The sequence below is a fragment of the Drosophila persimilis genome, unplaced genomic scaffold (genome assembly GCF_003286085.1).
Source record: "Drosophila persimilis strain 14011-0111.01,24,50 unplaced genomic scaffold, DperRS2 tig00000191-arrow-pilon, whole genome shotgun sequence".
Lineage (NCBI taxonomy): Eukaryota > Metazoa > Arthropoda > Insecta > Diptera > Drosophilidae > Drosophila > Drosophila persimilis.
Window position 1 is genome coordinate 12,349,234 of NW_020825298.1, and position 25,548 is coordinate 12,374,781.

At 50.1% G+C, this 25,548-nt stretch overlaps 2 protein-coding genes across 5 annotated transcripts; one reads left to right on the forward strand and one right to left on the reverse strand.

Moving 5' to 3' along the window:
• Positions 1 to 12: 12 nt before the first annotated feature.
• Positions 13 to 2,090, forward strand: LOC6589549 (leucine-rich repeat extensin-like protein 1). Its single transcript, XM_026988107.1, has 2 exons — positions 13 to 628; positions 744 to 2,090. Exon 2 carries the CDS (start codon positions 744 to 746, stop codon positions 1,953 to 1,955), a length of 1,212 nt encoding a protein of 403 aa, XP_026843908.1. The 5' UTR covers positions 13 to 628; the 3' UTR covers positions 1,956 to 2,090.
• Positions 2,091 to 4,603: 2,513 nt separating this feature from the next.
• On the reverse strand, positions 4,604 to 25,507 carry LOC6589539 (junctophilin-1). Of its 4 annotated transcripts, none has more exons than XM_026988086.1 (9): positions 25,448 to 25,507; positions 11,462 to 12,482; positions 11,180 to 11,394; positions 10,003 to 10,271; positions 9,796 to 9,932; positions 9,589 to 9,729; positions 7,727 to 9,527; positions 6,217 to 6,417; positions 4,604 to 6,155 (listed from the first exon to the last, which is right to left on the reverse strand). In XM_026988086.1, exons 2-9 carry the CDS (start codon positions 11,788 to 11,790, stop codon positions 6,069 to 6,071), a joined length of 3,180 nt encoding a protein of 1,059 aa, XP_026843887.1. In that variant the 5' UTR covers positions 11,791 to 12,482; positions 25,448 to 25,507; the 3' UTR covers positions 4,604 to 6,068. The 4 variants fall into 4 exon arrangements, with proteins under 4 accessions (XP_026843887.1, XP_026843888.1, XP_026843886.1 ...); XM_026988087.1 differs by lacking the exon at positions 25,448 to 25,507 and adding an exon at positions 23,975 to 24,164; XM_026988085.1 differs by lacking the exon at positions 25,448 to 25,507 and adding an exon at positions 22,131 to 22,779.
• Positions 25,508 to 25,548: the final 41 nt, after the last annotated feature.

The following is a 25,548-nucleotide window of genomic DNA, read 5'->3' on the forward strand; positions in this document are numbered from 1 at the left end:
CTGACAAAGAGCCACGAAAATGTGCCCTAAAGTTGATAAGATTTTCGACCACTGAAGATGATACTAGTACCCGTATCAAGTGAGGCCGAAAATCCAGAAATTATAAATCCCCCAAACAGATGGCATCGATTCGGCAGAACCAAAAAAATGGTCAGCGAGTGCGGTATGTGTGGAGCCAAGTGGATGGATCGATGCGGATGGTAGATGGTAACAGGTGAGAGGCATTTCTTGGAGTGCTGAGACCTCTTGTTGCTATCGACGAGTGCGGGTAGAAATGCTTGAATGTGTATTACGGAAGCAGCGACCACTGGCGATTATAATGTCGATATGTGGACCGGTCCGGCAGCCCCCGCTGCCACCCAACGGTTCCGATCCGTCAAGCGTTTGGAACGTGATGCGATCAACGCTTCCGCGACCCATTTGCATGGCGTTGTAATAGTGGCTTCCAATGAAGAAGAAGCAGCTCAGGTCGCCGATCTAGTCTCGGCCAGCGAAGCGTATTTAAGAGCTATTCAGCAAATTGCATGAAAGAATTTCGCACGCGACCGACAAGCAGCCAACAAGTGCCAACCCAACACCGATCCGGGACCGAACGAAAGCAAGCGGGGGAGATAAATACTGCTGAAAGGTAAGAATTGAGTCCGATCAATTGGGAGCGCTCGAAGCGATCTGACCCATAAAGCGCCCTACCTTTCACAGTGCCCCATTTTCATTTTCATTTCCCTTTCCCATTTCCCTTTCAGATGTACGGACGCTGCAGTTTGCTGTTTGTGGTGCTGTTGTGCGCCTCGGGTCTGGCCCACGCCCACTTTCCGGAGTACTGTGCAGAGTGTGAGCAGGAGGTGTGGGAGCAGGTGCCATGCAGCCATGTGCCCACTACTGCACGCCCAACCACGGCGCGGCCAGATTCTGGATCGACAGCCAGACCTCCTACAACCACCACAACCGTCGCCAGCACCACCCAGGTCTCTTACCCGACCACAACTGGTACATCAGCGGAGGAGATTACCACCCAGCCCACGGCCTACAAGAAGTGCTACTGCGAGTGCAAGCTCGGCTGCAAGGAGTTCTGTCGCAAGGTGGCCACCTCCGGACCCAAACAGCAGCTCACCCAGATCTCATCCACCGGCGACTACGCGCCGGGGGGCCAGATAGAGTACACGCATGTGCATCAGCGCAAGTATTTCCCCAAGTACGGAGGAGGAGCAGGCTATGCAGGACTGGTGGGCCCAGTGGACGGTCCCAAGGCCTATAAGCCCTACCCTCTGGTCTACAGTGAACACGCTGCCGCCGCCTCCTCGCCAGCTGCCAACAACATTAATGCTCCCAATTACACCCTGGAGGAGCTGGCCCAGCTTCTGAGCACAGCCTATGGCGGCAAGAAGGAATATCCAGCCCCACCACCGCCCAGACCTCAGCCACGAGCTCAGCTGCAGCCAGCGCCTCCTTCTGTCTACTACTCTCCGGTGTACAAGCAGCAGTCCGCAGGCCCTTCCATTCCCCTTGTGAGTAGGGTTGAACCGACCCCTAAGCGTTACCCCAGTATCAAGGTATCAGCCGCAGCAGTGGCCTCTTCATCCGGAGTGGCTGTGGCCAAGGTTAAAACGCCCTATGAGGAGAAGATAGCCGTTGCCACACCGCCACCATCCAACATCTACGACAGAACCACATCCTATCCCATTGTCGAGGAGCACACGGCGTACGCTTTGCCACAAACTGAGTCGTATCCAATTGCCCCCAGCCAAACGGAGTCATATCCAAGCATTACCGAGGCGTATTCGAGGCAGACGGAGTCCTATCCCAGCCAAACCGAGTCGTATCCCAGCAGGTCAGAGGAGCACCCCCTGCAAGAGCCCGAACCTAACAAGCCGTCGTCATCCTTCGACCTGGCTATCGACAACTATCTCAAGGACTTTGGATATGGCAACCAAGGAAGGGGCTACGCGGACTACTAGGCTCTAGATAGATCTCGTTGTTGTTAGGTTTAAGGATACACGTCTATACATTTAGATAGTAGATATTAATGTTTTCCACTTGTTTATTTATTTGTACTAAGTTAAGTTATGATGAATAAAACTGTTGTAAAATCATCCTTGCTGTATCCTGTATCGGGGAAGCTATCCCGATTGTAAAAAGGCGTGGCACGTCCAGATCGGTTCACAAATGGAGGAGAAAACTAAATATTTTTTATTGGGGAAAATGTCCTTGATCCTTGATAAGGACTCCATAAAATCAGGGACATTTGTCCGATCACAGGAAGCCATCGCACGCATAGATCGACCCACAAATAGCCGAGAAAACAGAATATGTATGGATGGGGTTATTGGAGTCCTTACCGAAGGATCAAGGATATTTTTGTGATCACGTGGGCCATGGCACGGCCCAATCGGGCCAGAAATAAGGAAGAAAAGAAGATATATATGTCTGGAGAAAATGTCCTTGATCCTTGGTCCTTGATAAGGACTTTAAAAAATCAGGGACACTTTTCCGAGCACAGGAAGCCGTCGCACGCCCAAATCGGCCCACAAATAACGGACAAAACAAAACTGGTTTGTAATTTGTTATTTTTGAAAATGTAGTTCAAGAAATCGCCTATAGGGGCGCCACCGTACAAAAGAAAAAATCTCACGTCAAAAGGCCAAAATCTGGATGGGACACCAGGCGAACATAAATCAGCAGCAAGCAACTGTGGGAATTGCAAAAATATTTCGCAGCATACTTTAGGGGGCAACAAATTTTTTTAAAAAAAAATCATCGACCTTCTGCTGATTTCTGTTTGCCTGGTGTTTTGTACGGTGGCGCCCCTATAGGCGATTTCTTGAACTACATTTTCAAAAATAACAAATTACAAACCAGTTTTGTTTTGTCCGTTATTTGTGGGCCGATTTGGGCGTGCGACGGCTTCCTGTGCTCGGAAAAGTGTCCCTGATTTTTTAAAGTCCTTATCAAGGACCAAGGATCAAGGACATTTTCTCCAGACATATATATCTTCTTTTCTTCCTTATTTCTGGCCCGATTGGGCCGTGCCATGGCCCACGTGATCACAAAAATATCCTTGATCCTTCGGTAAGGACTCCAATAACCCCATCCATACATATTCTGTTTTCTCGGCTATTTGTGGGTCGATCTATGCGTGCGATGGCTTCCTGTGATCGGACAAATGTCCCTGATTTTATGGAGTCCTTATCAAGGATCAAGGACATTTTCCCCAATAAAAAATATTTAGTTTTCTCCTCCATTTGTGAACCGATCTGGACGTGCCACGCCTTTTTACAATCGGGATAGCTTCCCCGATACAGGATACAGCAAGGATGATTTTACAACAGTTTTATTCATCATAACTTAACTTAGTACAAATAAATAAACAAGTGGAAAACATTAATATCTACTATCTAAATGTATAGACGTGTATCCTTAAACCTAACAACAACGAGATCTATCTAGAGCCTAGTAGTCCGCGTAGCCCCTGCCTTGGTTGCCATAGCCAAAGTCCTTGAGAAAGTTGTCGATAGCAGGGTCGAAGGATGACGACGGCTTGTTAGGTTCGGGATATTGTATATCAGATCGTTTGGCCTCAAGGACAATAAGGATATTGCCGGTATAGATCGCTAAAACTCCGCCATTCCTGACAAATCTGGGCGTGCCACGCATTCTCGTGATTGGGAGAAAATCCTTGAGTTGATCGATTACTTACCAAGGATCAAGGATATTGTCCCCAATCATATATACTTACTTTTTACCTCCATTTCTTGTTCGATCTGGGCCACGCCTTCTCGCGAGAATATCCTCGACCGTTTGAAATACTTTAGCTTCGAGGGCAAAAAGGATATTGCCTTTCCGATTTGGACATTTCTGGATTCCCCTGATCGTTTACGATCCCTACATGTCCTGAGCGATGCCAATATCGTGAGGATTCAGACTTTCGACCGCCATCAAAATCTCGGCTAGGAGAATTTAATTTATGTGTTTTATTATAGTATTTCAAAAATGTCCTTCATTATCATGCTATCATTTTGATATATTTTCTTGATGTTGATAACTTTTAATAAGATTTAATCTTATGCGTTTTCCAGCTTTATCTTTGAGTATGCTTGCAAATCTGATAAACATAGATACATATATACATAAATAACTCGATTTGCTTGGTTGTTTCATTCAGTTTTGCATGCAAATATAATGCAATATAAATACTTGAATCAAGTTCGCATAGCCCTTGCACCGCGCGAGTCCTACTACATTTTCATTTCAAACTGTTTTTATTTTAAATTTTCACAAATCAGCCAACAATTTTCAGTTTCAAGTCTTTCAATTCGTAAGTTTTCTGCATGTCATGTCATGTCAGAAAATTTCCAATTTCTCTTTCCTTACATGTGAATGAAAAAGGGCCTTACAAAATATAGGACCAAAGTGAGTTACGTTATGATCGCTCTCCATTTACGAGTACAGTTCTTCTATCGACGCACATCAAATAGCTGAAGAAAGCAGAAAGTTTTACAGTTTACTATAATTGCACTTGAGAGTTTCATTTTCGATATAAATATAAATAGTAAATGGTAAGTGGTAAGTGATAAGTGGTAGAGTTATCAAATAAAAGATTACCGAATACACTTGCTAAGATGCGAATGTGCGGTTTTATTTCATTTCAATATTTTAATGCATAAAAATCTCTATAACAAATGAAAAAGTTCAAATAATAACGTTGAAAACATGTTCGTATATCATAAATTAAATGAAACTAAAAACGATATGTTCCAACACATTGAAATGAAAGTATGAAATTAAACATAAATTATGGAGAAGAAAATAAATATAGTTATACGATATTTTAAAATGTATATATACAGCTTCATTCGTCAACAATCTCAATCCGATGTTTTTAAACATATATATTTTATAGATTTTGTTTTGTTTGGATTTGTTTTCTTTACTATTCTGTTTACCTTACTTCTTTCAAAAATTTTCAACTGGTTAACCCAAAACAAAGCGCGAAAAGCGCCCTAGATTTTTGATTTCTTGGAGCTGCTGCTGCTGCTGCGGCTGCTGCTCGTGTTCTTGTTCTTGTTATTTTCGGTCCCATAAAATTTTGCTAATTATACAAATATAGGTGTCACATCGTTACGATTTGTAATATATAAATATGAGTACATACATATATTATTTGGTTGCCTTTTGTTTTGATTAAGTTTGCTGACTAATGTAGATTCAATTGCAAATAGGAAATAGTTTCTGCTTCTGTTTCTGTTTTCTTTTTTTGGTTTCTTTGCATTTGTCTAAGATTTGCTTTCGTATTACATATGTACGATATTATGTAGCCACAGTTCGAATACATCCATATATATGTACATATAAGAGTATTACGTGTGTTCGTTCTGCTCAAACATTGATTATGCTTCTGTGTTTTTGTTTCTTTCATTCTGCTTTACCATTACCTTTACCTTTAGCTTTACATTAAATGTGTAGAAAAATTCGTTAAATTGATTTGCATATAGTTATTTGATCTCGTACTACTGCTGCTGCTGCTGCTGCTGCTACCTCCTCTCCTATCTGGTTAGCCACAAATATAAATTGTTTAATTGGCTTGACAAATTAATCGAATGGCCGCACAGCCACCCGGTTCGGTTCAAGTATTTTACTAGTAGTTTACTACGATTTGTGCATTGCAGTTCTGCGCTAGTTAATTAGTTAATTATATTATTCTTTAGTTGGCTGCAGTCTAGAATTGTAATTCGATTTTGTGTGTTGGTTCTCTTCGCTTCTCTTCTCTTCTCTTTGTTACTCTCATATTATATATATGATAAACATACGAGTATTCGCGACGAGTGTGTGTAGTACGTTGGATACTTATTTTGGTTCATAATTTGTTACTGCAAATGCTAAAAAGTAATTAGCTTCGCCCCCACAAAAGTGTGGGGAGGAGTGGAGTACACAGAGCACACGAAACAGCGCGGGCTGCGCTCTTGCCCAACTGAGCATCTGAGTGACAGTGGCTCCAAAAACGCCGAGCCGTGCGGAGGCGAGTCGCAAGCACATCTGCTCCTGCCTCGTGTCGTCTTTCGTATCCTTCGGCGCTAGGTGAGCATGTAGACAAACAGTAGTGCCAACGCCGCATTGAAAAACAGTACAAGCAGCACCAGCTGCTGGCGCACAAACCAATCCTGGAAAGAAGAACAGACGAAATAGAATGCAGCCCACTATCAAGTGCTCGGGAACACTCACCTTAACCTGTGGACTGACCAGGTACAGCAAGGGATTCGCTTTGAGGCGCTCGTTGACTTCGATCTGTCGACGCACTGCCTCGCGGCGGGCCGAGCCCAGTGCAGATACCTCCTCGCGACTCATGGCCTCGGTGGCACGCGGCAGCTCCTGGAAGTCTGGCATGGACTTCTTTCGCTGCAGCGACACATTGATGGGCACCGTCTAAAAGAAATAAGCAAAATTCATGTATTCATATGTCGGACGCGGAATCAAGCAAAGAGAGATTCTCCACCTCGACTGGCGGCTCAACGATCCAGCTCTCGCTGGCACGACGCGCCAACAGAGCGGGCGAGAACATTAGGTCCTCCTCATCCTCCTCGGGATACCAGTCCATTGTGTGCTTTCGATTTCACAGTGTCAGCAAGAGTTCTACTTCTGCGGCTGCAGCCAGAGCGATGCTTGCATAACGTTGGAAAATTTGTGTAGTGTAGTCCCCCCTACAGGCGGTTCCAACATGTAAACGAGTTGGACATGGCGCTTCGGTATCGGTTTTACTTAGTACAGACAATGGTGACTCGGACGCGAACACGGACACGGACACGGACACGTAGACGGAGACGCAGAGAGTCGAGAGTCGCGATTCGTCAGCCAAAAATAGTCGGAACAGAACAACCCACGGCACGGTATGGCACGGCAATGAGCCAAAACAACAACAGATATTGCCGTCCTCTGCCTCCACTTCTGCTTTTTAAATTTTTATGTATTTATCTTGTTTTGAATGGGACACATATGTATATTTATATGGCTACTGCTACTGCTACTGCTGCTGATCCGAAGTGGCATTCAAAGTGGACCGGACCGCAATCGGAGGCGAAACCTCAATCTGCTGTGGCCGACGCGTCGTTTGCTACTAGCGCAGACATTTCGAAAACTGTCGACGGTCGCCAGTCGCTGGCAGGCTACAAATGAGCAGAGTGGCGACAGAGGACAGGCGACACTCTTGACGAATGCTTATTCTCACTGGCCTTTCCAATGGCCACTTGTGGAGTGTTCATCCGAGAGATTCAGCAAGATTCAGGCAGGAGAGCCGTAGAGCCGTAGAGCCGGAGAGCAGAGCACGGGACGTGCATTCCAATCTCTAGCCTCTAGCTGGCTGATCCGCCTGGCGTGCATTCGCACCCAACTAAAAATAGCCCAGAATGGGCACATGTTAGCCCCGCCGCCAGAGAGCTGGCCGAGAAATGTTTGAAAATGAATACAAGCCTTCGGGCTGCTCTGTGCCCCGTACTGGCACTCTCTTAGCCCCACTCGCACTCGCACTCGCACTCACACTCACGCACTCCAATGGGATGGGATGGGACACAGACATACCAAAGTAGATGCTAGCCGCCATACAAATAAAGTTCATCCCGCGGATTAACTGTGTTATGAAATATACGATATCTGTACATACTTATAGTACATATACATATAGTTCGATTCGATTCGGAAGGAGAAAGAACAATAAATAGATAGAGATGCTGCCACTCACCTTCATCTTCTTTCCGCCACCTTTGCCGCCCATGGCCATGCCCACCGGTGTGGCCGGCTTGGCTGGCAAGTAGAGGCTCTCCGTGCGCTTGGGCTGCAAGGGCGAGGGAATGATATCCTGTCCGAGCGTCCGCTGACGCAGCAGAACGTCCTCGAACGGCTGGTTGGGCGAGGAGAAGAGCGGCTCCGCCGTGTTGCTCTGGCTGGGCGCCCGTGCTGCAGCTCCCAGGCTGGGGGTGCCGGCACGCGACAGTCTGCCACCAGTTCCGGAGGGCAGAGATCCGTTGCCGGTCATGTTTGAGGTGCCGGCGGCTGCTCCCGGCACCGGGGTGGATCCTCGGAATACTGAGCCGGCACGCGGACGCCCGTCGGGTGTGGTGGTTCCGCCGTTGGTCAGCGTGGGGTCGGCGATTCCGGACCGATCGAGCGAGGTCTGGCGGGAGCCGGCAAAGGCGCCGCTCATGCGACTGGCGGCTCGCGCGTACCTGTCGATGGAGGAGTCGCGGCTGGGCGGTCGCTTGTAGTGGTCGAAATGGTCGATGGACGACTGCTGGCCCATCTGGCCCAGCATGGGCGGGCGTCCGCTCCTCTGCTGCTGCTGGGCGGCTGCCATGGCAGCGGCATTGGCAGCGACAGCCTCCTGCAGCTGTTGCTGCTGCATCTGCGAGGCGCGACGCAGCAGATTGGAGGCATTGTGGCTGGGCGAGGCATGCATCGCGGATTGTTGCTGATGGAGTTGCTGTTGCAGCTGCTGGAGTTGCTGGTTTTGTTGTAGGTGCTGCTGCTGCTGCTGCTGCGGCGACATGTTCGCAAGATTGGTGCCAGCCCCGAACGGAAGCTGCTGCACTTGAGCCTGTGTCTGCGTCTGTGTCTGGTTCTGGTTCAGGTTCATTTTGGCCTGGCCGGGCGGCTGCTGCTGCTGGAACTGATATGCAGGATTCATTTGTGGGTTGCTCTGTTGCTGTTGCTGCTGCTGCTGCTGGGTCTGGTGCTGCTGCTGGTGGTACATCTGATTGATGGCACTGATCACCTGGGCGTGGCTCGGCTGCGCCTGGCTGACCATTCCCGAGAGATCCGTCTGCGGCGAGACGGGCAGCTGCTGCGAGTACATCGACGACGGCACGGGGCACTCGGACTCCAGCTGCTGTTGCTGGGACATGCGCCGCTGCTGCTGCTGCATGTTCAGATACTGCTGCTGGCGCTGTGCTTGCGTGGCATAGGCATCCGATCCGCTGCTGCTCGCCGGCGAGAACTGTCCCGTCTGCTGTTGCTGTTGCTGCTGCAGCGTTGATCCCGCTCCCGATATCGCTCCCGATACCGCTCCCGATCCCGCTCCCATGCCCATTCCCGTTGTCGCAGTCGGTTTCATCCCAGCCTCGGTGGGGGCCGGCGGTGCGCCGCGGAAACGTTCCCGCTCGCGGTAGCGGAGCTTCTCGAAGCGCTCCAGCACCGAGGGCTTAAAGTCCGGGGCAAAGTCCCGGGCCATGCGCACGGCGTTCTCACAGTCGATTCTCGCCTGCTCTGCGGACGTGTCCGCGTTCTGGGCCTTGGATGCGGCGGTGGCCATGCGGGAGATGGCCATGTCGGATCGCTGCATCGCCATTTTGAGGGCGCGCTGGGCGGAGTTGACGGCGGCCGTGATGCGGTCGCGGAACTTGCGCGAGCGCGCCAGGAACAAATGCTTCTTCTTCTGGCTGGTGATCAGGATGTTGTTCTTGTACTTGCCCTCCTCGACGGTGCCGTCGCGGAAGGTGGTCACACCGTAGCCATGCTTCCGGTTGTTGTACCACTCGCCCTCGTACCTTAAAGCAGAAGGATTGGCATTCAGTGGAAAAGATTGTGGCTTATGAAGACTAGACTCACTTGAGGCCGTCGCTGCGCTCTGCCACGCCGTGACCACAGCGCTTGTCCTTCTTCCACTCGCCCATGTAGGTCTCCACGACAGTGGGGTCCAGCTGCTCGTCCTCCAAGGTGAAGCTGGCATTGGACTCCGTGTGCGTTGATCTAGATTCAAGGGGATTCGAATTCAATCAGTGGACACTCCGGATGGGCTCTCCGCTTTCCACTTACTTTTGCGTCAGGTTTGACTGCTCGGAGCCGGTGCTGATCCAGGAAGCCGAGGACATGGTGGAGCGTATGCTGCCGGACGCGATCGTGCCACGCTTCTCCAGATCTCCCGTGCTGCGCTGCTTGCGCATCTTGAGGCCCTGCAGAGAGTGGAGAGAAATCAGTTGAAGGCTCCTTCGAAGAGAAGAGAGATCCCAGATGAAGACCCACCATGAGGAATCCCTTCTTGGTCTTCTCCGTCAGACTGTTGCGGCGCACCGGCAGCTTGTCCGACTTGGCCGTCAGCACGAAGCCCCCGCGGATCTCCTCCGACTTCTCCGCGGCCATCTTGGCCGCATTCCCGTTCTCCCCGCTCCGCAGGGAGCTCAGCGAGGCGTGCAGGTTCTTGCGGCGGTGGTGCGAGGCCAGGCCGAAGGGAGCCGAGGTGCGGATGCCGTATCCATGGCGCTTCCCCTCCTGCCACTGTCCCTGGTACTTGCCTGCAATCAGAGCGAATGGTCGAATGAATACTCGTATGCATCAGTCACCTCTGAACTTCTGAATCACAATAAATTGATATGCAAACGATAAGTGCAGCCGCATTGTGTTCTATCCTATTCCCCTGCCCTGCTGCTCTTCCACAGGATGTCCCTAAGTGAAGTGTATTTCTATTAACGGCCCCCCACGTGCCTTCCGCCTGAAGGAGTCCCGTCCCGCCATTTACAGGCCTTTCCTTTGCCATTGCCATTGCCATTTCCTTTGCCTGCGGCAGTGGCAGTGGAGTGGGTTGATTGGGAAATGCTACTTAGCCCTCGACTAATGCTAATTAATAGAGTTATGCGCCATTCCGCTCATTCCCTTGGGCGTAAAGGTCGCATTTGCATATTGGGGAACCTTTCCAATTAGGGGGACGCGACACACTTTGGATGGACGGACATTCGGGGAGTGCAATGAGGCAGCCACCAATAGACGACGCCACTCGGCCAGGGCAGAGCCATGTGTTTTCCCCAACACGAATTTCCCCAGAAAAACCCCACTCACGGTGCAAAAATGTACAAATGGAAACCAACAAACGAAAAGCGGCAGGCAACAGAGCAAAATATCATTGAACCGCGGATGAGAAATAAAAATATGACGTCAGGGTGGGTCACTCTTCCTCCCCGTGTGGCACAAACACATACATACACACGGACACACGGACACTCGGACATTCGGACGCCTACAAATGATTACAGAAACGTCAAAAAGTAAAACAGAAGCAGAGGCAGAGCAGAAGCAAGCATTCATTTTTGCCGCGTTTTGAAACCGAGCCAAAAACCAAACGCAAAATGATCTCATGCACGTATTACGTATACGTATAACGTATACGCAACGCGCAGTGGGTGCCCGGTGCCCGATGCCCTCTTACCTCCATCGGCGTAGGTCTCGCAGCCGGAGCCATCCTGGTAGCCCTCGTTCCAGGTGCCCTCGTACTTGGCCGTCGACACGGTGCTCTCCCGGACGCCGTAGCGTCCCTTATGGCCGTCCTTCGACCACTCCCCGCGGTAGATCTGCCGCCCGATCTGCTCCACGCCCAGGCCATGGCGACGACCGTTCTGCCACTGGCCCTCGTAGTGGGATCCGCTGCAAGCACACAACAACCAAAGGTCAATCCCTGCACAAGGTTTTCTTTTCCGTTGGCAGTACTTACCTGGGCCAGATGTACGAGCCGGAGACCTCAAAGCCATAGTTCCAGGCTCCGGCATAGGCGCCCTGGTGCTTGGGTCCCGTGCAGACGCCGTGTCCGTGGGCCTTGCCCTCGTCCCAGCCGCCGCAGTAGGTGCCGCCATCCTCAAAGTCGAAGCGGCCGCCGCTTATCGCGGCACGCCTCCCGCCTTGGCCTGCAGCCTGGCCAGCAGAGGCGGCGGCATAGGCGGCCGCGTCGCCGCCATTCTGCTGCAGCTGCTGCTGCTGGAGCTGCTGCTGTTGGAGCTGTAGCTGGAGTTGTTGCTGCTGCGTGAGTTGGCCAGCCTGTTGCATGCTTCAAAGCTTCGTTCTCTCCCTTCCCGTTCCCGTTCGCGTTCCCTTGCCCGTTCCCGTGCGCTGTCTACAGGTTGCCTCCTCCTCCTCTACAGTTGAGTGTCGTTGTTGGCTTGAGCTTTTTATGCTTTCGTTTGCTGCTCATTGATTTTCCGCTCGATTGTTGCACTTCTCCTTCTCCTTGTTGTTGCTTCTGCCTCATCTGCATTTAGTGTGGCTGCTGTTGCTGTATCTCCTCTTAGCTCCTCTTAGCTTGGGTTTAGTGTTTAGTTTAGTTTAGTTTAGTGTTTGGTGTTTAGTTCGTTTCGCTTAGTTCGTTAGCTGCTCTGCTTAGTGCTTAAATGTTCTTAATTGTTGTAGTTGTAGTTGTAGTTGTAGTTGTATTTGTAGTTTAGTTAGGGGCTAAAACTATGTTCCGTAGTTGTTAAATTGTTGGGTTTTTTCACTGAAACGCGAAAGTTACAATTTGTCGGCTCTCTCCTGCCCTTCTTCTGCCGTTCTGCCTTCTCCTGTACTCCTGTTCTCTGTTCTCCTGTTCTCTGCTTGTCTTGGTCTTGGTCTTGGCTCTGCCTCGGATGCTACAGTTGCATGCCCCAAGAGTCTATCGATAATGGCGTCTGACAATTGTTGTGCTCTATGCTGATGTCGTAGGCCATTCTTGTCCTGTCACCAGAAAGAAGTCTGAGAGCGATCTGAAAAAAGGCGACAAAACGAGAGATTCATGAATGTTCTATAGAACTATAGATTATGCAATTTTAGTAAACAGCCGGCGAATGGAATACCAGAAGCATTTACGGAACCCTCCGGATCGGAGCCCTGTATTTGTATGCGAATCTTTTTGCATATTCCGAATGATTTATTGATTTCCATCTGTCGAAAGAACTGAGCGATTCCCTCCGATTGCCCCTTCCCAGCAGTTCCCCCTTTGTTCGAGTAGTGCCACGCACGTAACGGGATTTTTACGATCTGAGCGGGAGGATTGTTGAGGGTTGGCGGAGGAGGAGACAGCGGGAGACAGTGGGGAAATGGAAAATACCTTGGAGAAAGTCGAGGACGAGCGGATGATGTGATGCGGTGACGAAGCATAATGGATTCGATGTAATTGCATTCGATTTGATGCGATTGCAGTGTGCTCTTCTCAATGCGATTCATAGTTTTATTCTTTTCTCAGGCGCTGGCACTGGCACTGGCGCTGGCACTGGCCAAAACCAAATCTATCTGCCCCGCACACAGAGCACCCCCACACCTATCCACACATATATCTATCTATCGAGTATATACTGTAGGTGTGTGTCTGTGTGCACGAGCCACGTCAAATGCCACAGAATTCTCAATGGCAGGCGGCAGCCGCCGCCTCTCGAGTGGATTTTCTCTGTGCTCAGCTGTTCTCGGGGCAGGGCCAGCAGATGGATCGATGCCTGTTCGATTCAAATGTACGCCCGATAGCAGTAATAGAATATAACGAAGAGTGCATAGTAGAAGGCGAAGGCCACGCACAGTACCTGCAGGGTTCTCTTCATAGTCTCTCAGTTGCACTTGCACTTCTCCTGCATTCGATGCCCTGCTCCGATCAGGGACTGGAGGCCATGTGTGCTCTGCCTCTGGAGAGCGAGGAACCAGTGGAATTTTTCGAATGCTTTACGATGACGACGATGAGTAATCCCAGACTCTGCCCCGTAGTTGTATAATATAGATTTTATTATAAGTATTTTGCGCTCAAATTGTTTGTAGGATTATTTCGAATATTCTACCCCCCTCCCGCTGCCCCACGGAGCATGGAGTGGGGGAGAATATTTGTGTATTACTTCGACAAGTTTTTGGCTTTGCTTTTCTGGAATCGAATTCCGCTTCCTGCCGCCACACAACCCATCAAGTGACACACACATTCTCAATCGACAAATTCCCGAATACCCGAGGAGCCTGCTCCATGGAGAACGTGGAGCGGCAGGAGGTACAGGGGGAAAGCCCTGCCGGAAATGGTTTTATTTGTGAATGGAGGTTTGAAGATTGCTTCAGGTTATGCAAACAGTTCAGAGTTCAAATGCACTCACTCACAGGAAGCGGAGAACGGGAGACAGTGGGAGAGTGCTTTCTGGTCGGGGCATGCCCCCCATCATTCTGTTCGGACCCTGCCCCCCGGCCCTTGTTTACTTTAACCGTCTTGCAACATTGCGTATTCCGCAAACATTTTGCTTGGCCGCTTCTTTGGTTCTTCGGTTTGGATTTTTTCCTGCTTCTGCCTCTGGTTTCTGGTTTGCCTCTCGCTTTTTATTGTTCTTCTGCGGTCGCCGCCAAAACGATTTTGGTTTAGACGCGACGAGAGGCGAATTCTTCAGAGGCTTTGTTATTAATAGACAACATCCACACACCGAGCAACGAATCACCGTTTGCGGGGCATGGGACTGCTCGAGGGATTGCTAGTAGGATTGGCAGAGGCAGTGGCAGTGGCAGTGGCAGAACAAAGGAGTGTTGCTCCACTGTCCCGGCATCGCCAGACTCCAGACTGTGGGGGCAATGTTGTTTTGTTTAAACATTAATGATGATGAAAACAAACGCAACTACCGCTGCTCGTAGGAGCCACTGGCTCTGTCTCTGGCTGGGCTCCTCTCGGCTCTTGGGCAACGTTTGCCCCTTCTGTTGCTCTAAAAACATGGATATTCCAGCAACAGCCACAGCAACAGCAACAGGCGGAATATGGCCAAAAGCAATTGCTGTTGCCGAGCAGAGGGGCAGGTTGGTTGACCATAAATCGAAGCAGCAGCAATTATTATCTGGCAGACAAATGGAGCAATCAATCCAGTCCAATCCCATCCCATCCAATCCAATCCATTCGGAAGCAAGTGGCTGCCTGCCTGCCCAGGGCATTCTATTATCACTCTCGCTGCTCTCCTCCTCCTCCTCCTCCTCTGTGATAAAGAACATCATCCTACGTATGAGCATTTATTTATAAACAAGACAGCGGCCAGTGGCCAGTGGCCAGCAGCTAGTGGCTAGTGGCCAAAGGAGAGCGGACAACGGAGAGCGGTATGTATCATTGTTATTTTAAAAGATTTTCTTTCGAACAAAGAGAGGCGACGGCGTCGGCGTCGGCGTCAGCGTTGGCGGCACATACTCGTAAAATGGGATACAACTGAACCGAAAACTGAAAACTGAATTTCGCTCGACGAGCAACCGAAAATATTCGTAATATTCACTGTACGAGTGTACGAGTATTCAACTGTATTTTAGTGCTTGTCTCCGTCTCATTTTCTGTCTTTTGATTTTATTTTCTTTTTGGCAAATCTGTCCCCGCCCCTCCCGCTCTCTCTGCTTGCCTCAGATTTAGATGAACATTAAATAATAGTCCACTGACTGACTGACGTCGCACAGTGGGGTTGTCGATGCTGCTCTCCTCTGGCCTCCTCCGCCGATAGAACCCAAACAACAATCATCCCATCTGCCATCCTCCTGTGGCCTACTGCCTGTGACTGTCTGTGTGTGTGTGTGAGTGTGTGTTTGTTTGTTTTTTTTTGTTGGTTTCAGGCGTTTCACGCTTCAGTTTTTGGTTTCTTTAGAGATGGATCACTCTGTTTTTCGTTGCGGACTTGCCTGCACTTCAATCAATTCGCACTGCACTCTCACTCTCACTCTCTCTCTCTATCTCCTTCTCTCTTATAGACACACACACACACTCACACACATACACTGTAAAAAGAACACGCAGCGTTCAATTTTTGGTATTTTTAGCATATTTTTTCGTACAACTCGCACTATATTATAGTATACTCGTAGTATAGTATAGGAACGAAAGGAAAGGCAAGGAGAAGACGCTGCCAGAGGCGGAGAGGCTAAGACTGGGACTGGGACTGATACTGGTACTGGGACTGAGAGGCACTGTGGCAGTCAACAGCATTCGGATTCTCTAAATTGAAATTATTTATAGGTTCACATAAATTAAGTATTAACACCCGAAAAGCCAGACCAGACCAGACAGAAGACGCCACCGAGCACGACTACTGACTGTGGCAGTAGTTATTGTTGTATGCCTATGCCTTTGCCTGTGCCTTTGCCTCACTTTAGAGGCAGGAAGGAAGGTCTTTTACTTGACACGCCTTCCTCAGACCCGCTCAGATGCATCCCAGCCAAAAGAGACGGCAAGTAGCAAGTGGCAAGTGGCAGGGAGAGAGAGCAGAGCGAGAGAGAGAGCGACAGAGCGGAATGTGGCAAATGGAAAATGGCGAATGACAGCTTGACTCTTTGCCCCAATCGATCCGATGCACACAGCAGACACGCACACACACACACACCGATTGGATTCTTTATCCAATCTTAATTGGATTCATAATCTGATTATTATTCAGAGAGGATTACGCGTGGCACAGTGGATCGATCGGGCGGCATCCCGGTAATCCCTTGATTGCTTTCGAATTTATCGATTTTTTTCGATTGCAGTCATTCCGTTTATCAATGTGTTGTTTTATAACTTATTTAATGCCATGAAAATTAAATTTTCCACACATTCATACACGCACACACGCACACGCCCAACACATGCATAGATGTGGAGCAGAGAAGAGGAAACTCGGGCAAATTTGTTAAGAAAAAAATATGTGAGATTTGAAAATGTTGTATTGTCGAAGTATGTGTGTGTGCCACACCGCACAGCAGCACACACACACGGTAAAAATAGCTATAGAGAGGCACAAAGGCAGAAAGGCAGAAAGAAAAGCTGAAAATCCCGTGCCTTTCAAATGCTTCTAGTTCCAAACGGTTCTGCACATCGTCCGCTCCGCTGACAGCTGGCAGTGTACGGGGCAGTGGGCCGTAGTAGACTCGATTCGATTCGATCTCCGATCCGATCTAAACCGTCACGGGATGCGGATACCGATAACCGGTTACGGATACACGGATACGGGTAACGAGCGACAGTCGCTCGGCAGTGGTGCGCGTGGAACGACGACTCGTCGGTCGGGTGGCAGAGCGACACAGAGCGACAGAGCGAACGGAACGCACGAGCGGCGGGCGACGACTGGCTGCCGCTGGGGAATGCGATTTGCGGATCGAGATTGGGATCTCTCTCGATCTCGATTTCGATCTCGGGGAACGCGGCCACGCAGTAACGACGACACGGCAGCGCGGAGACGGATGCGACGGTACCACGGGGCGGATGGCTAATGGCTGATTGCTGGCAGGCAGTAGGCAGTAGGTTCGAGGCGCGTTGCGTTACGTTGCGTTGCGTATACGCCCAGTTAAACTAACTTTGCTCTGAGGACGGGCCAGTAGGTCGACGCGACATCCAAGCGACACGTCCAAACGCCAAACGCTTGCAAAGCGAAAAGAAATCCCCGCCGTGGTCCACGGGAGATTCAAGCCAATTTACTCTCGCCGAATGTTCATTTCAGGGATGTGTCTCGCTGAATTCATCCGAGAACGAGAACAGATCGAGAGAGAGCGACTGGAAAGCGACAGACGAGAGTGAGAGAGAGGAGAGACTACAAAATATGTCGCTTCTCTCTTTGCATCTTCAGTTCTTCTTCTAGCAAACAGCTGTTACATGCTGCCCCCACAGATGCGCAGATACAAAGATACACAGATACATCTATATGCTGTACACACAGATACATACACCCATCCATCTTTATGAGCAATATTTGGGCATAAATGAATCGCCTCAAAGAAATATGAATGAATGAATGAACGAACGATCATCGTTTGCCATGCATCCACCCATCGCCCCACCGCTCCTCCGCTTCTCTCTTTCTAGTGTATGGATTCCCTCTGTATTGGTATTCCGTAGTCCGTATATTCGCAATCTTGCTCGGGGCGCTGCTTTGTTTGCTTTTGGGGCCCAGGTAATTGGCTGAATGACAGGCGGCGGGTAATGGACGCTCGCTGGCTGCTGACTCATTCACCTGATGGACAACAGCACCCAATGCCCGATGCCCGATGCCCAATGCCCGATGCCTGACCCAGTCATTGGAGGCAGTTTACGCGTGGGCGGAGAACGGGGGCGAACGTTCATGGAAAAATTGTCTGTGGTGTTGGTGATAATTGACTGGAGAATGTCCCTCCCTCCCTGCCTCCCTACGATCGACATAGCAGGGATAATAGCAGGGCTAGCACTTTACAAGCTGCTCAGTGCACACCCCCTGTGTCCACTTAATAATGCAACGGTCCGTCAAATATGCTCCACTTTACAGGAAATGCAATTACCCCACATAAGCCCGGAGTCGCAGAAGGAGCATCGGGGAAACCCGCTGATGGGGAGGCCAGTGGCTCCCTCCGTATGGATCCCTCTGCCACTTTTGTGCCCTTCTGTACACATCACAGGCCATTAACCGGAGTACACACGCACCCAGGAGTAATCCAGAGTCCCGAGTGCCCAGGGAGAAGGAGGCAGGGAGCAAAGTGCTCCCAAGCAAACAGGCTATACAATACAATTTCCAAATTAAAAGACAAACAAGTAAATACAAAACGCGGGCAAACACACGGGCAGGCACGCATACCCTTCCGAAGGAGCCCTCCCACTCCTACCGGCGACTCGTTCGGTTTTTACGCCGGGAAATCCCAGGAAAAGTGAAAGGGGAAGAGTATTCCCCCATTTCTACCTTCCATTTCCATTCCTATTGTTTCATACACACGCAACGGGACGGGGGCCCACGCAATCGCGCCGCTCGCTTCTAGCCCGGTCAACACGCACTCGGCCACGAGTCGAGACATCGCCCATCGTCCCAGTTCTGTCCCTGTCCCATCGATGCTTTGGCGGCCCGGCCAATGCAGGCCGTGCACCACATTATTGTAGAATAGAAGACGTGCGGGTGGCACCATGGGGCACCCTGGGACACGACACCCGTCTCCCATCGGACATCCGTCGGTCAGAGTGTTGGGTGCTCGGTGCTCGGTGCTCGGGGTTCGGGCTCTATAATAAATACAAATAAATCTGCAGGCCTCTTTCTGACCGCAAAAACAATAAATACACAAGAAAGGCAATCTGATTCATTTGTCAAAAATGTTTGCTGTTTGCCATCACAGAGTACAGAGGAGTATCTTTTCCCTTTGCTGCCGGATTTGTGAATTTTAATGCTCTTTTAATTCGTTTTTGATTGCCTTTATGGTGGTCTTGTTTTTCCGAATTCCATTATTTACGATATCTTCTCCTTTGCGTGGACTTTTAATTTGTTTCCTTCTCGGAATTTTATGGAAGACAGCGCCTGATGTCCGATGTCCAGAGATCATCAGACGGGAGGAAGGCGGAAGTCGCCTCAGAAATACTACACCCATGAATCACTCATCCCCCTCCCACACCCCTTCTCCCGCATGCTTCATGCCTCATGCCCCATACAAAGTTTTGACAAACGACGGAAATCGAAACTCGGGAAACATTTCCTTGAGTCGAAAACAATCGACAGGCACTGTGCCTCCTCCGGTGGCAAATTGCTCGCACACTCTCGGACACAGATACGCAAATGATGCACACGCACAGCCCCACCCGCTCGACCGAGGGGGTCCCTTGATTGATGACCCCTTGATGATGGAATCGAGACGGAGACGGAGACGGAGGATCCTGTCGTTCTAATGGGTGGAATAATTATGATGCATTAGAGCGGAGGGGGAGCGCAGGAGATCAAATCGGGGCTCGAACAAACGTTGTTCTATGACACGTAATCATCTTTCATGGAAATGAAACCCCTGCCCCTCCCACAAAGCCCCTCCCCGTAATTACCGCACAATCGTGAAGTACTCCAATACCGATTCCACTCGAAATCGGGGCAAACTGCAGACACTTGCAGAGGAGGGGAGAGGAGGGGAGAGGACCTGCTGCCGCAGCAGCAACGACACGGGGCAACAAAACAGGCAAAGCTCTGAGAAATCCGATATATATAATGAAATATTCATGCACACACACACATGCGTCTCTCACTCCCTCTCTCCCTCTCTCTCTCGCCTTCTCTTTGTCTGTGAGTATTTTATTGTTGTTTCAAATACAAAAGGATTGAGAGCCCCATACACACACACACACACACACACGCACACGCATGTACATGTACATGTACATGCATTTACACTTACACTTATGCAAATAAAAGTTATGGGTGGCATGTGTGGAAGGGAGGAGGTGGCAGAGGGGGAGCATAATAAGAATAACGAGAACATCGAGCGACAACAACTTGAGGCAGCGTCAAGTGAGACCAAAGACCCCTCCACACACACACACACACAGGACACATACAGGACACACACAGGACACCAAGATGGATATTTAGTAGTGGGTTGGGGGTGGGAGAAGGCCATCATGCCACACGCCACACCCCACATGCCTCATCCTCTCGTCCGGATGGGTGCGATAAGCCCGAAAGCCGACAAAGACAATGCTCAAGCCAAAGCCAAGCGAAATCGACATCAGCATCGACGTTAAGTGTTTATGGGATAATACATGCATGTGGCATGTGGCATGTGGTGTGCGGCATGTAGAGTGCGTGTGTGCCACACGATTACAACAATAACAATAAAAGCCAAGGGGACAAAGGCAGCAGGCAGGCAGGAGGCAGGCAGACAGTCAGCCGGCAGTTAGGCCAACACTTTGGCACAGATACGCGCTCTCAAAGATACTTTTCGGCCGTGCATCTCATCGTCTGATCTCATCGGGAAGGGGTCGAGTGGCAGTGCTCTGGCTGCTGCTGCTGCTTCTGCTACTTGGCCTCCTGCTGCGCGGCGACACCGATTCCGTTCTCCGCAATCCCCAGTCGGAGGGCTCCAATCCAATCGAGGCCAGCGGCGGATGTGCAACGGGAGGCCATTGCTTCAATTTGTTTAAGCAGCAGAGGAGGAAATTGGGTTACTCCTGGGAGCTGTTACATAAGCCACGTTCTGCGTGTGTCGGCACAGAGGCCCATAAATCTAGGGGTAAGTATGCATGTTGTGCCACGTAGTGGCAAATGAATGGGAAACCGGGAACCGAACGAGTCACAGCGTGGAAAGTACGATGGCAATGCAACAGGAATTGGGGAGCAACTGTAGTGTCTCCCTCCCTTCCGGCCGTCTTCCTGCTGTCCACAAAATGTGCCATTTACTAACTAATGCCCACCCCCTCATCCGCCCTCCCCTTGCAACTGACACACACCAATCTCTGGACACTCTGGCAGCTCTAAGCCAACAAATCTCGCCCAGCGACCAAGCAAATGGAGGCAAACAGAACAGAGTAGATCGGGCATGAGACAGGGGACAGCACACAGGAGACAGGGCACAGGACACTGGACACAGGACACAGGACACAAGACGCAGTGCAGAAGAAGGAAGAACAAACAACAGCGCAACAGCTAGAACTAGAGCCCTGGAGCTGGAGCTGGAGCCAAAGGCAAACACAGCAAAACAGACAGCGAGACGCAGAGCGACAATCGGAAGGGGAGGGGAGGGGAGGGGGGCTGGACGGGGAGTTGCACATTCAATTTAAAATTTCCTGTGTTCCAAATGCAAGGACATGGGGGGGCAGGACATGCTTCTGCTTCTGCTGCTGACGAAGTGGAATGACAAACAGGAGGCGCGCTCAGAGGCGAAGGGCGGACTAGGCAAAGAGCACACGGGATATCCGTTTCCGCTCTGACAAGTGCCATCGCTCTGCTCTGCTCTGCTCCGCTCTGCTTCGGTCTCTTTCTTGTCTTCGAGTACTCCTTGGTGGCACATTCACATTCCGCCACAAGCTGCCACAAGCCGCACACAAAGTTGCAATGAAGCGCAGTTTGCGCCGTCTTCCGCTTCCCACACACACACATCCGCAGGCACTTTCGCACACAGTCACACAAACACATTCAGCGTTTAGCGGCCGCATGCAAAATTCAAATTGACATAAACACTGTCGGTCGACTGGGACACACACTGGGACAGAAGGGGACGAGAGGGGACACTGGGAGGAGGAGACGGGCGCTTCATTTGTGTGGCTTGTGTCCGGGTGTGTGACTGTTGCTGGCTATAAAAAGTGAACACCACTCATCCATCTACCCATCCACCCATCCATCCATCCATCCACCCATCTACTCATCCATCCGCTAGCCGCCATTCGCCGTGTGGTACGTGAGGTACCAACAACAGTAACAACACGGAAAATGACGAATTAGTGTGTGCGACGGCGGCGGGCACAGAGACACCAGCAAGGCAAGGCAAGGGCACACGCCACACGACACACGACTCGACACTCCACTCCATGCCACACCACAACACTCTCTCTCTCTCTCTCTCGCTCGCTCTCGCTCTCCTGCCACTCTCTGAATGTGACGCACAGGCTAGAAGTTAAGTTTGTTATTTCGATTTTTCCCTAATCCGATCAAGATGGGTCAAGGACAGACAGACAGCAGGGCTCTACTCACACGGATCCTCAGGGCTCCAAGGGCAGGTGGCTCTTCTCCGACTACTTCCTGGGGAAACTGGGGAAACTGGGAAAACTACTCGTCTGCAGAGGGCGGAACAGTGATGCAGTAGTTGTAGTTGTCTCCGAGAATTGTTCGAGAGTTTATTTTTAGAGCGAGAACTAGCATTAGCCGCCCCAAAGAGCAATTATCCGATCTGTTTGACTATTTATCTTTCCGCCTGGGCCTGCCCCGCGTTGCGTCGCCAGCTACTTGTGGATTCTTTGTCTTTGTCTCTGTTTCGGTCTGTTCTGTTCTGCTCTGTCATTCGCTCGATTTCAATCTCAATCTTGGTGCAATCAGTGCAATCCTCAGTCCAATTGCCACAATAATAATTGCCACAGATACGTACAAATATCTACATACTCGTGCAATATGTATCTGTGGATATAAGTATCTCGGTTCGCGTTCAGTCTCTGTTGTTTCGTCGATTCGATTGTTTATTTTATAGTTAAGATTTTAGTTATGCCCCGCTCCTCTCGATATTCTCCTTTTGCTCTTGCTGCGGACAGGTGGCAGGTGGCAGGGGGTTGGCTGGGGAGGTTAATTTTATGTGCGCCCGCTTTGAAAATATTTCTATTTTGTGCGATGCGCGCGCGTTCGTTTCGTTTTAGTTGTTGGTTCGTTTCACACTGAGCGGAAAATCATTGAACATTTTTCCTGCTCAGGCGAAAATGTTCTTCGGCGAAAGAATCGAGCAAGAAGAAAGCAGCCGCTGCCGCTGCCGCTGCTGCAGGCCCAATGGCGGGAGAGACTGCGAGAGGCGGAGAGAGGAAAGAGGCAGGCGCCCAACGGTCAGCAGTGGGAAGCTTTTGCCGTTGTTTGCCCCCGAAAGTTGCCAGACCACGTCACAGGGCCAACGTGGCGTATGCGTAACGCGGTTTATCCTTCTGCACCAATTCTTCGCCCCCATCCGCTCCATTTCGCTGACTTATCGCTATCTCTTTAATCCCCCATCAAACAACAGCAACAACAGGATTACCGATTGCAAAATCAGCCAAAAGCCAAAGAACGTAATCGGCCAGAACTTGGACGAAACTCGACTCCAGGAATCACGGCCCTGCCGCCAAATTCTTGGGACAACTTTGTCGTTGCGTGGCCAAGAAATTCCTTCAATTATCTCTGCCAGATGGCGGGAGTGGGGTTGTGGTTGGGGTTGGGGTTGAGACGAGCAATTTCAAACTTTTTAGCGTGCCACCACTCCCCCGCCCCCCTCGCCCGCCTGTATGTGTATATGCGAGAGTATTCTGGAAGTATCCTGAACCAGAAAATCCCAATCCCAATCAAACGAAACATAAGCCTGTTCCTCATATTTAACCTTCAGCGGAGGCTCAGTGGACCTTGAATTATAAATTAATTAGAGTCGGAAACGGGCAGTCGAGAGTCGGATGCGGGGAGACGGAGGTGGAGGTGAGGTGGAGGTGGAGGACACAGAGACGGATACGGGAGCAGCGAATGGTGAAACGACAATAAACCGTGTTCAAGGACTCCCCACTCACATGAACTGGCAGGAGGATACAATTGTGTGCGTGTGTGAGTGTTTTGTTTGAGTGTATCGTGTACGTGTGTGTGTGTGTGAGTGGCATCTACAGGTAGCCGCAGCACCGACACCCACAATCCTCGAGCCCTTGCCAGTTTTTGTTTCGATTTTCTAACGAAATCGAAACTCTACACACGCTAACATAGAGAGACAGAGAGAGAGAGAGCCACTCAGAGAGAGAGAGAGAGAGAGAAGGAGGGTTGCTGAAAACAGAGAAAGAGAGAGCGACGAAGAACAACAAAGAAAGAGAAAGAGAGGCACCTACTGCGCTTCAGAAAATGCATCCAACGGAGTCTGCATCCTCCTCTGGCATCCTTGATTCCTGCACTGCAAGCTGCCCCAGTCCCCTAGCTCCGGGTCCGAGTCCGCGTCCGCGTCAGAGTTTCGTTTTGCTTATTCAACTCCACTTTTCGCACGAGTACGAGTACGATCCTGTGTTCCATTTAAAAGTTTGTAGGCCCCGTTTTGGGTAAATAATTCATGGCAAATATTTTTAAGCGCACACACAGGGCATAGGACACAGGACAGAGGGCACACACACGCGCGCACGACGAGGAGGACTCGTTCACCAACACTACGGTAACCACTACGGTAACCAAAACAAGCCTCTAGCTGTACGGTGCACGGGCGGCTGCCTTCAAGGATAAACAACAACTCGTCTCGACTGTCCTGTGGCAACTGGCGACTGAGGCAAGCTTGTGCCAATATGGCAGTGTGGCAATGTGGCAATGTGGCAGCGCAGCGCTACTGCAGTTGGAAGCTCTCCGCTGTTGACCAAGTTTCCATCGGCTGTGGTTCGGCTTTGGGTTCGGACTCCGATTCGGGGCTGGACGCGCTGTGTGGCATGTGGCATGTAGGCCAAAACAGAAACGAGCCTCCTTTTTATCGAATTTTTGAGCGCAACGCATGACACAGCCAGCCCCCGAAAGCTCCCCTTGGAAAAGGGACGAGAGAGAGAAGAGAGAGAGAGAGGGCTGCCAGGCAGAGCGGAGCCGTGTGCTTGCGGTAAATTGCAGGGCAACAAAGTTGTAAACAAATCATTAAAGTGCCCGGAATGCCCACCCCATACCCCCAGCTGCAGGGTTGGTGGCAGAGTGACCTACTCGTGTGAGTGTGGTGTGCCCTGAGCTTTCCCAGAGCTTTCTTTGATTCAATTCCTAAAGATGGTAGTATAAATAATCGAAACGATTTGTGATACAGTTTACTCTGGAGGTAAAGTAAACGCACCTCTTTCAGATTATTAATCTTTTCTAGATATCAAAATAGATATCTTTGTTCTAATCAATATAAGGTCGACCGATCTTCATCGAGATTAATTCCCTGAGAAGCCGCTGAGCCGGAAGTTACAGTCGCCATCTGGCGGCAACGCTTTCCAATGTTCAAATTTCCACAATTTCAAATGTAAACAACAATTGGCTAGAAAACTTGCGAGAGAGAGGCAGAAACGTGCGAGAGAGAACAGCAAAGGAATAGGAGCTTTTTGTGCAACAACAAATGGTTTTTGTTTGCTAGCTTTTATTGTTGATTCTGAGAGCGAGCAGCAGCAGCAGCAGCAGCTGTATCTCTGTCTGTGTCTGTGCCTGAGTAAGCAACTGTCGCTGTTTCGGTTTCAATGTTCGCTGAGAGTTAGAGAGAGAAAACAAGGTGCACGCACACTGGGCCTGGTTCGCAGGTAAATGGCTAAAAATCCCACAATTCTGACAGGGATTAAGGGGTGATTGAAATACAGTAAACTCACCGGAAACAATGTGCGGATCAAATCCTCTCCGAGATCCCTCTCTTTGTCCATTCCGACACGACGTCGCTGTTCCACTGTGCAACAATTTTTGTTAGTCTTTG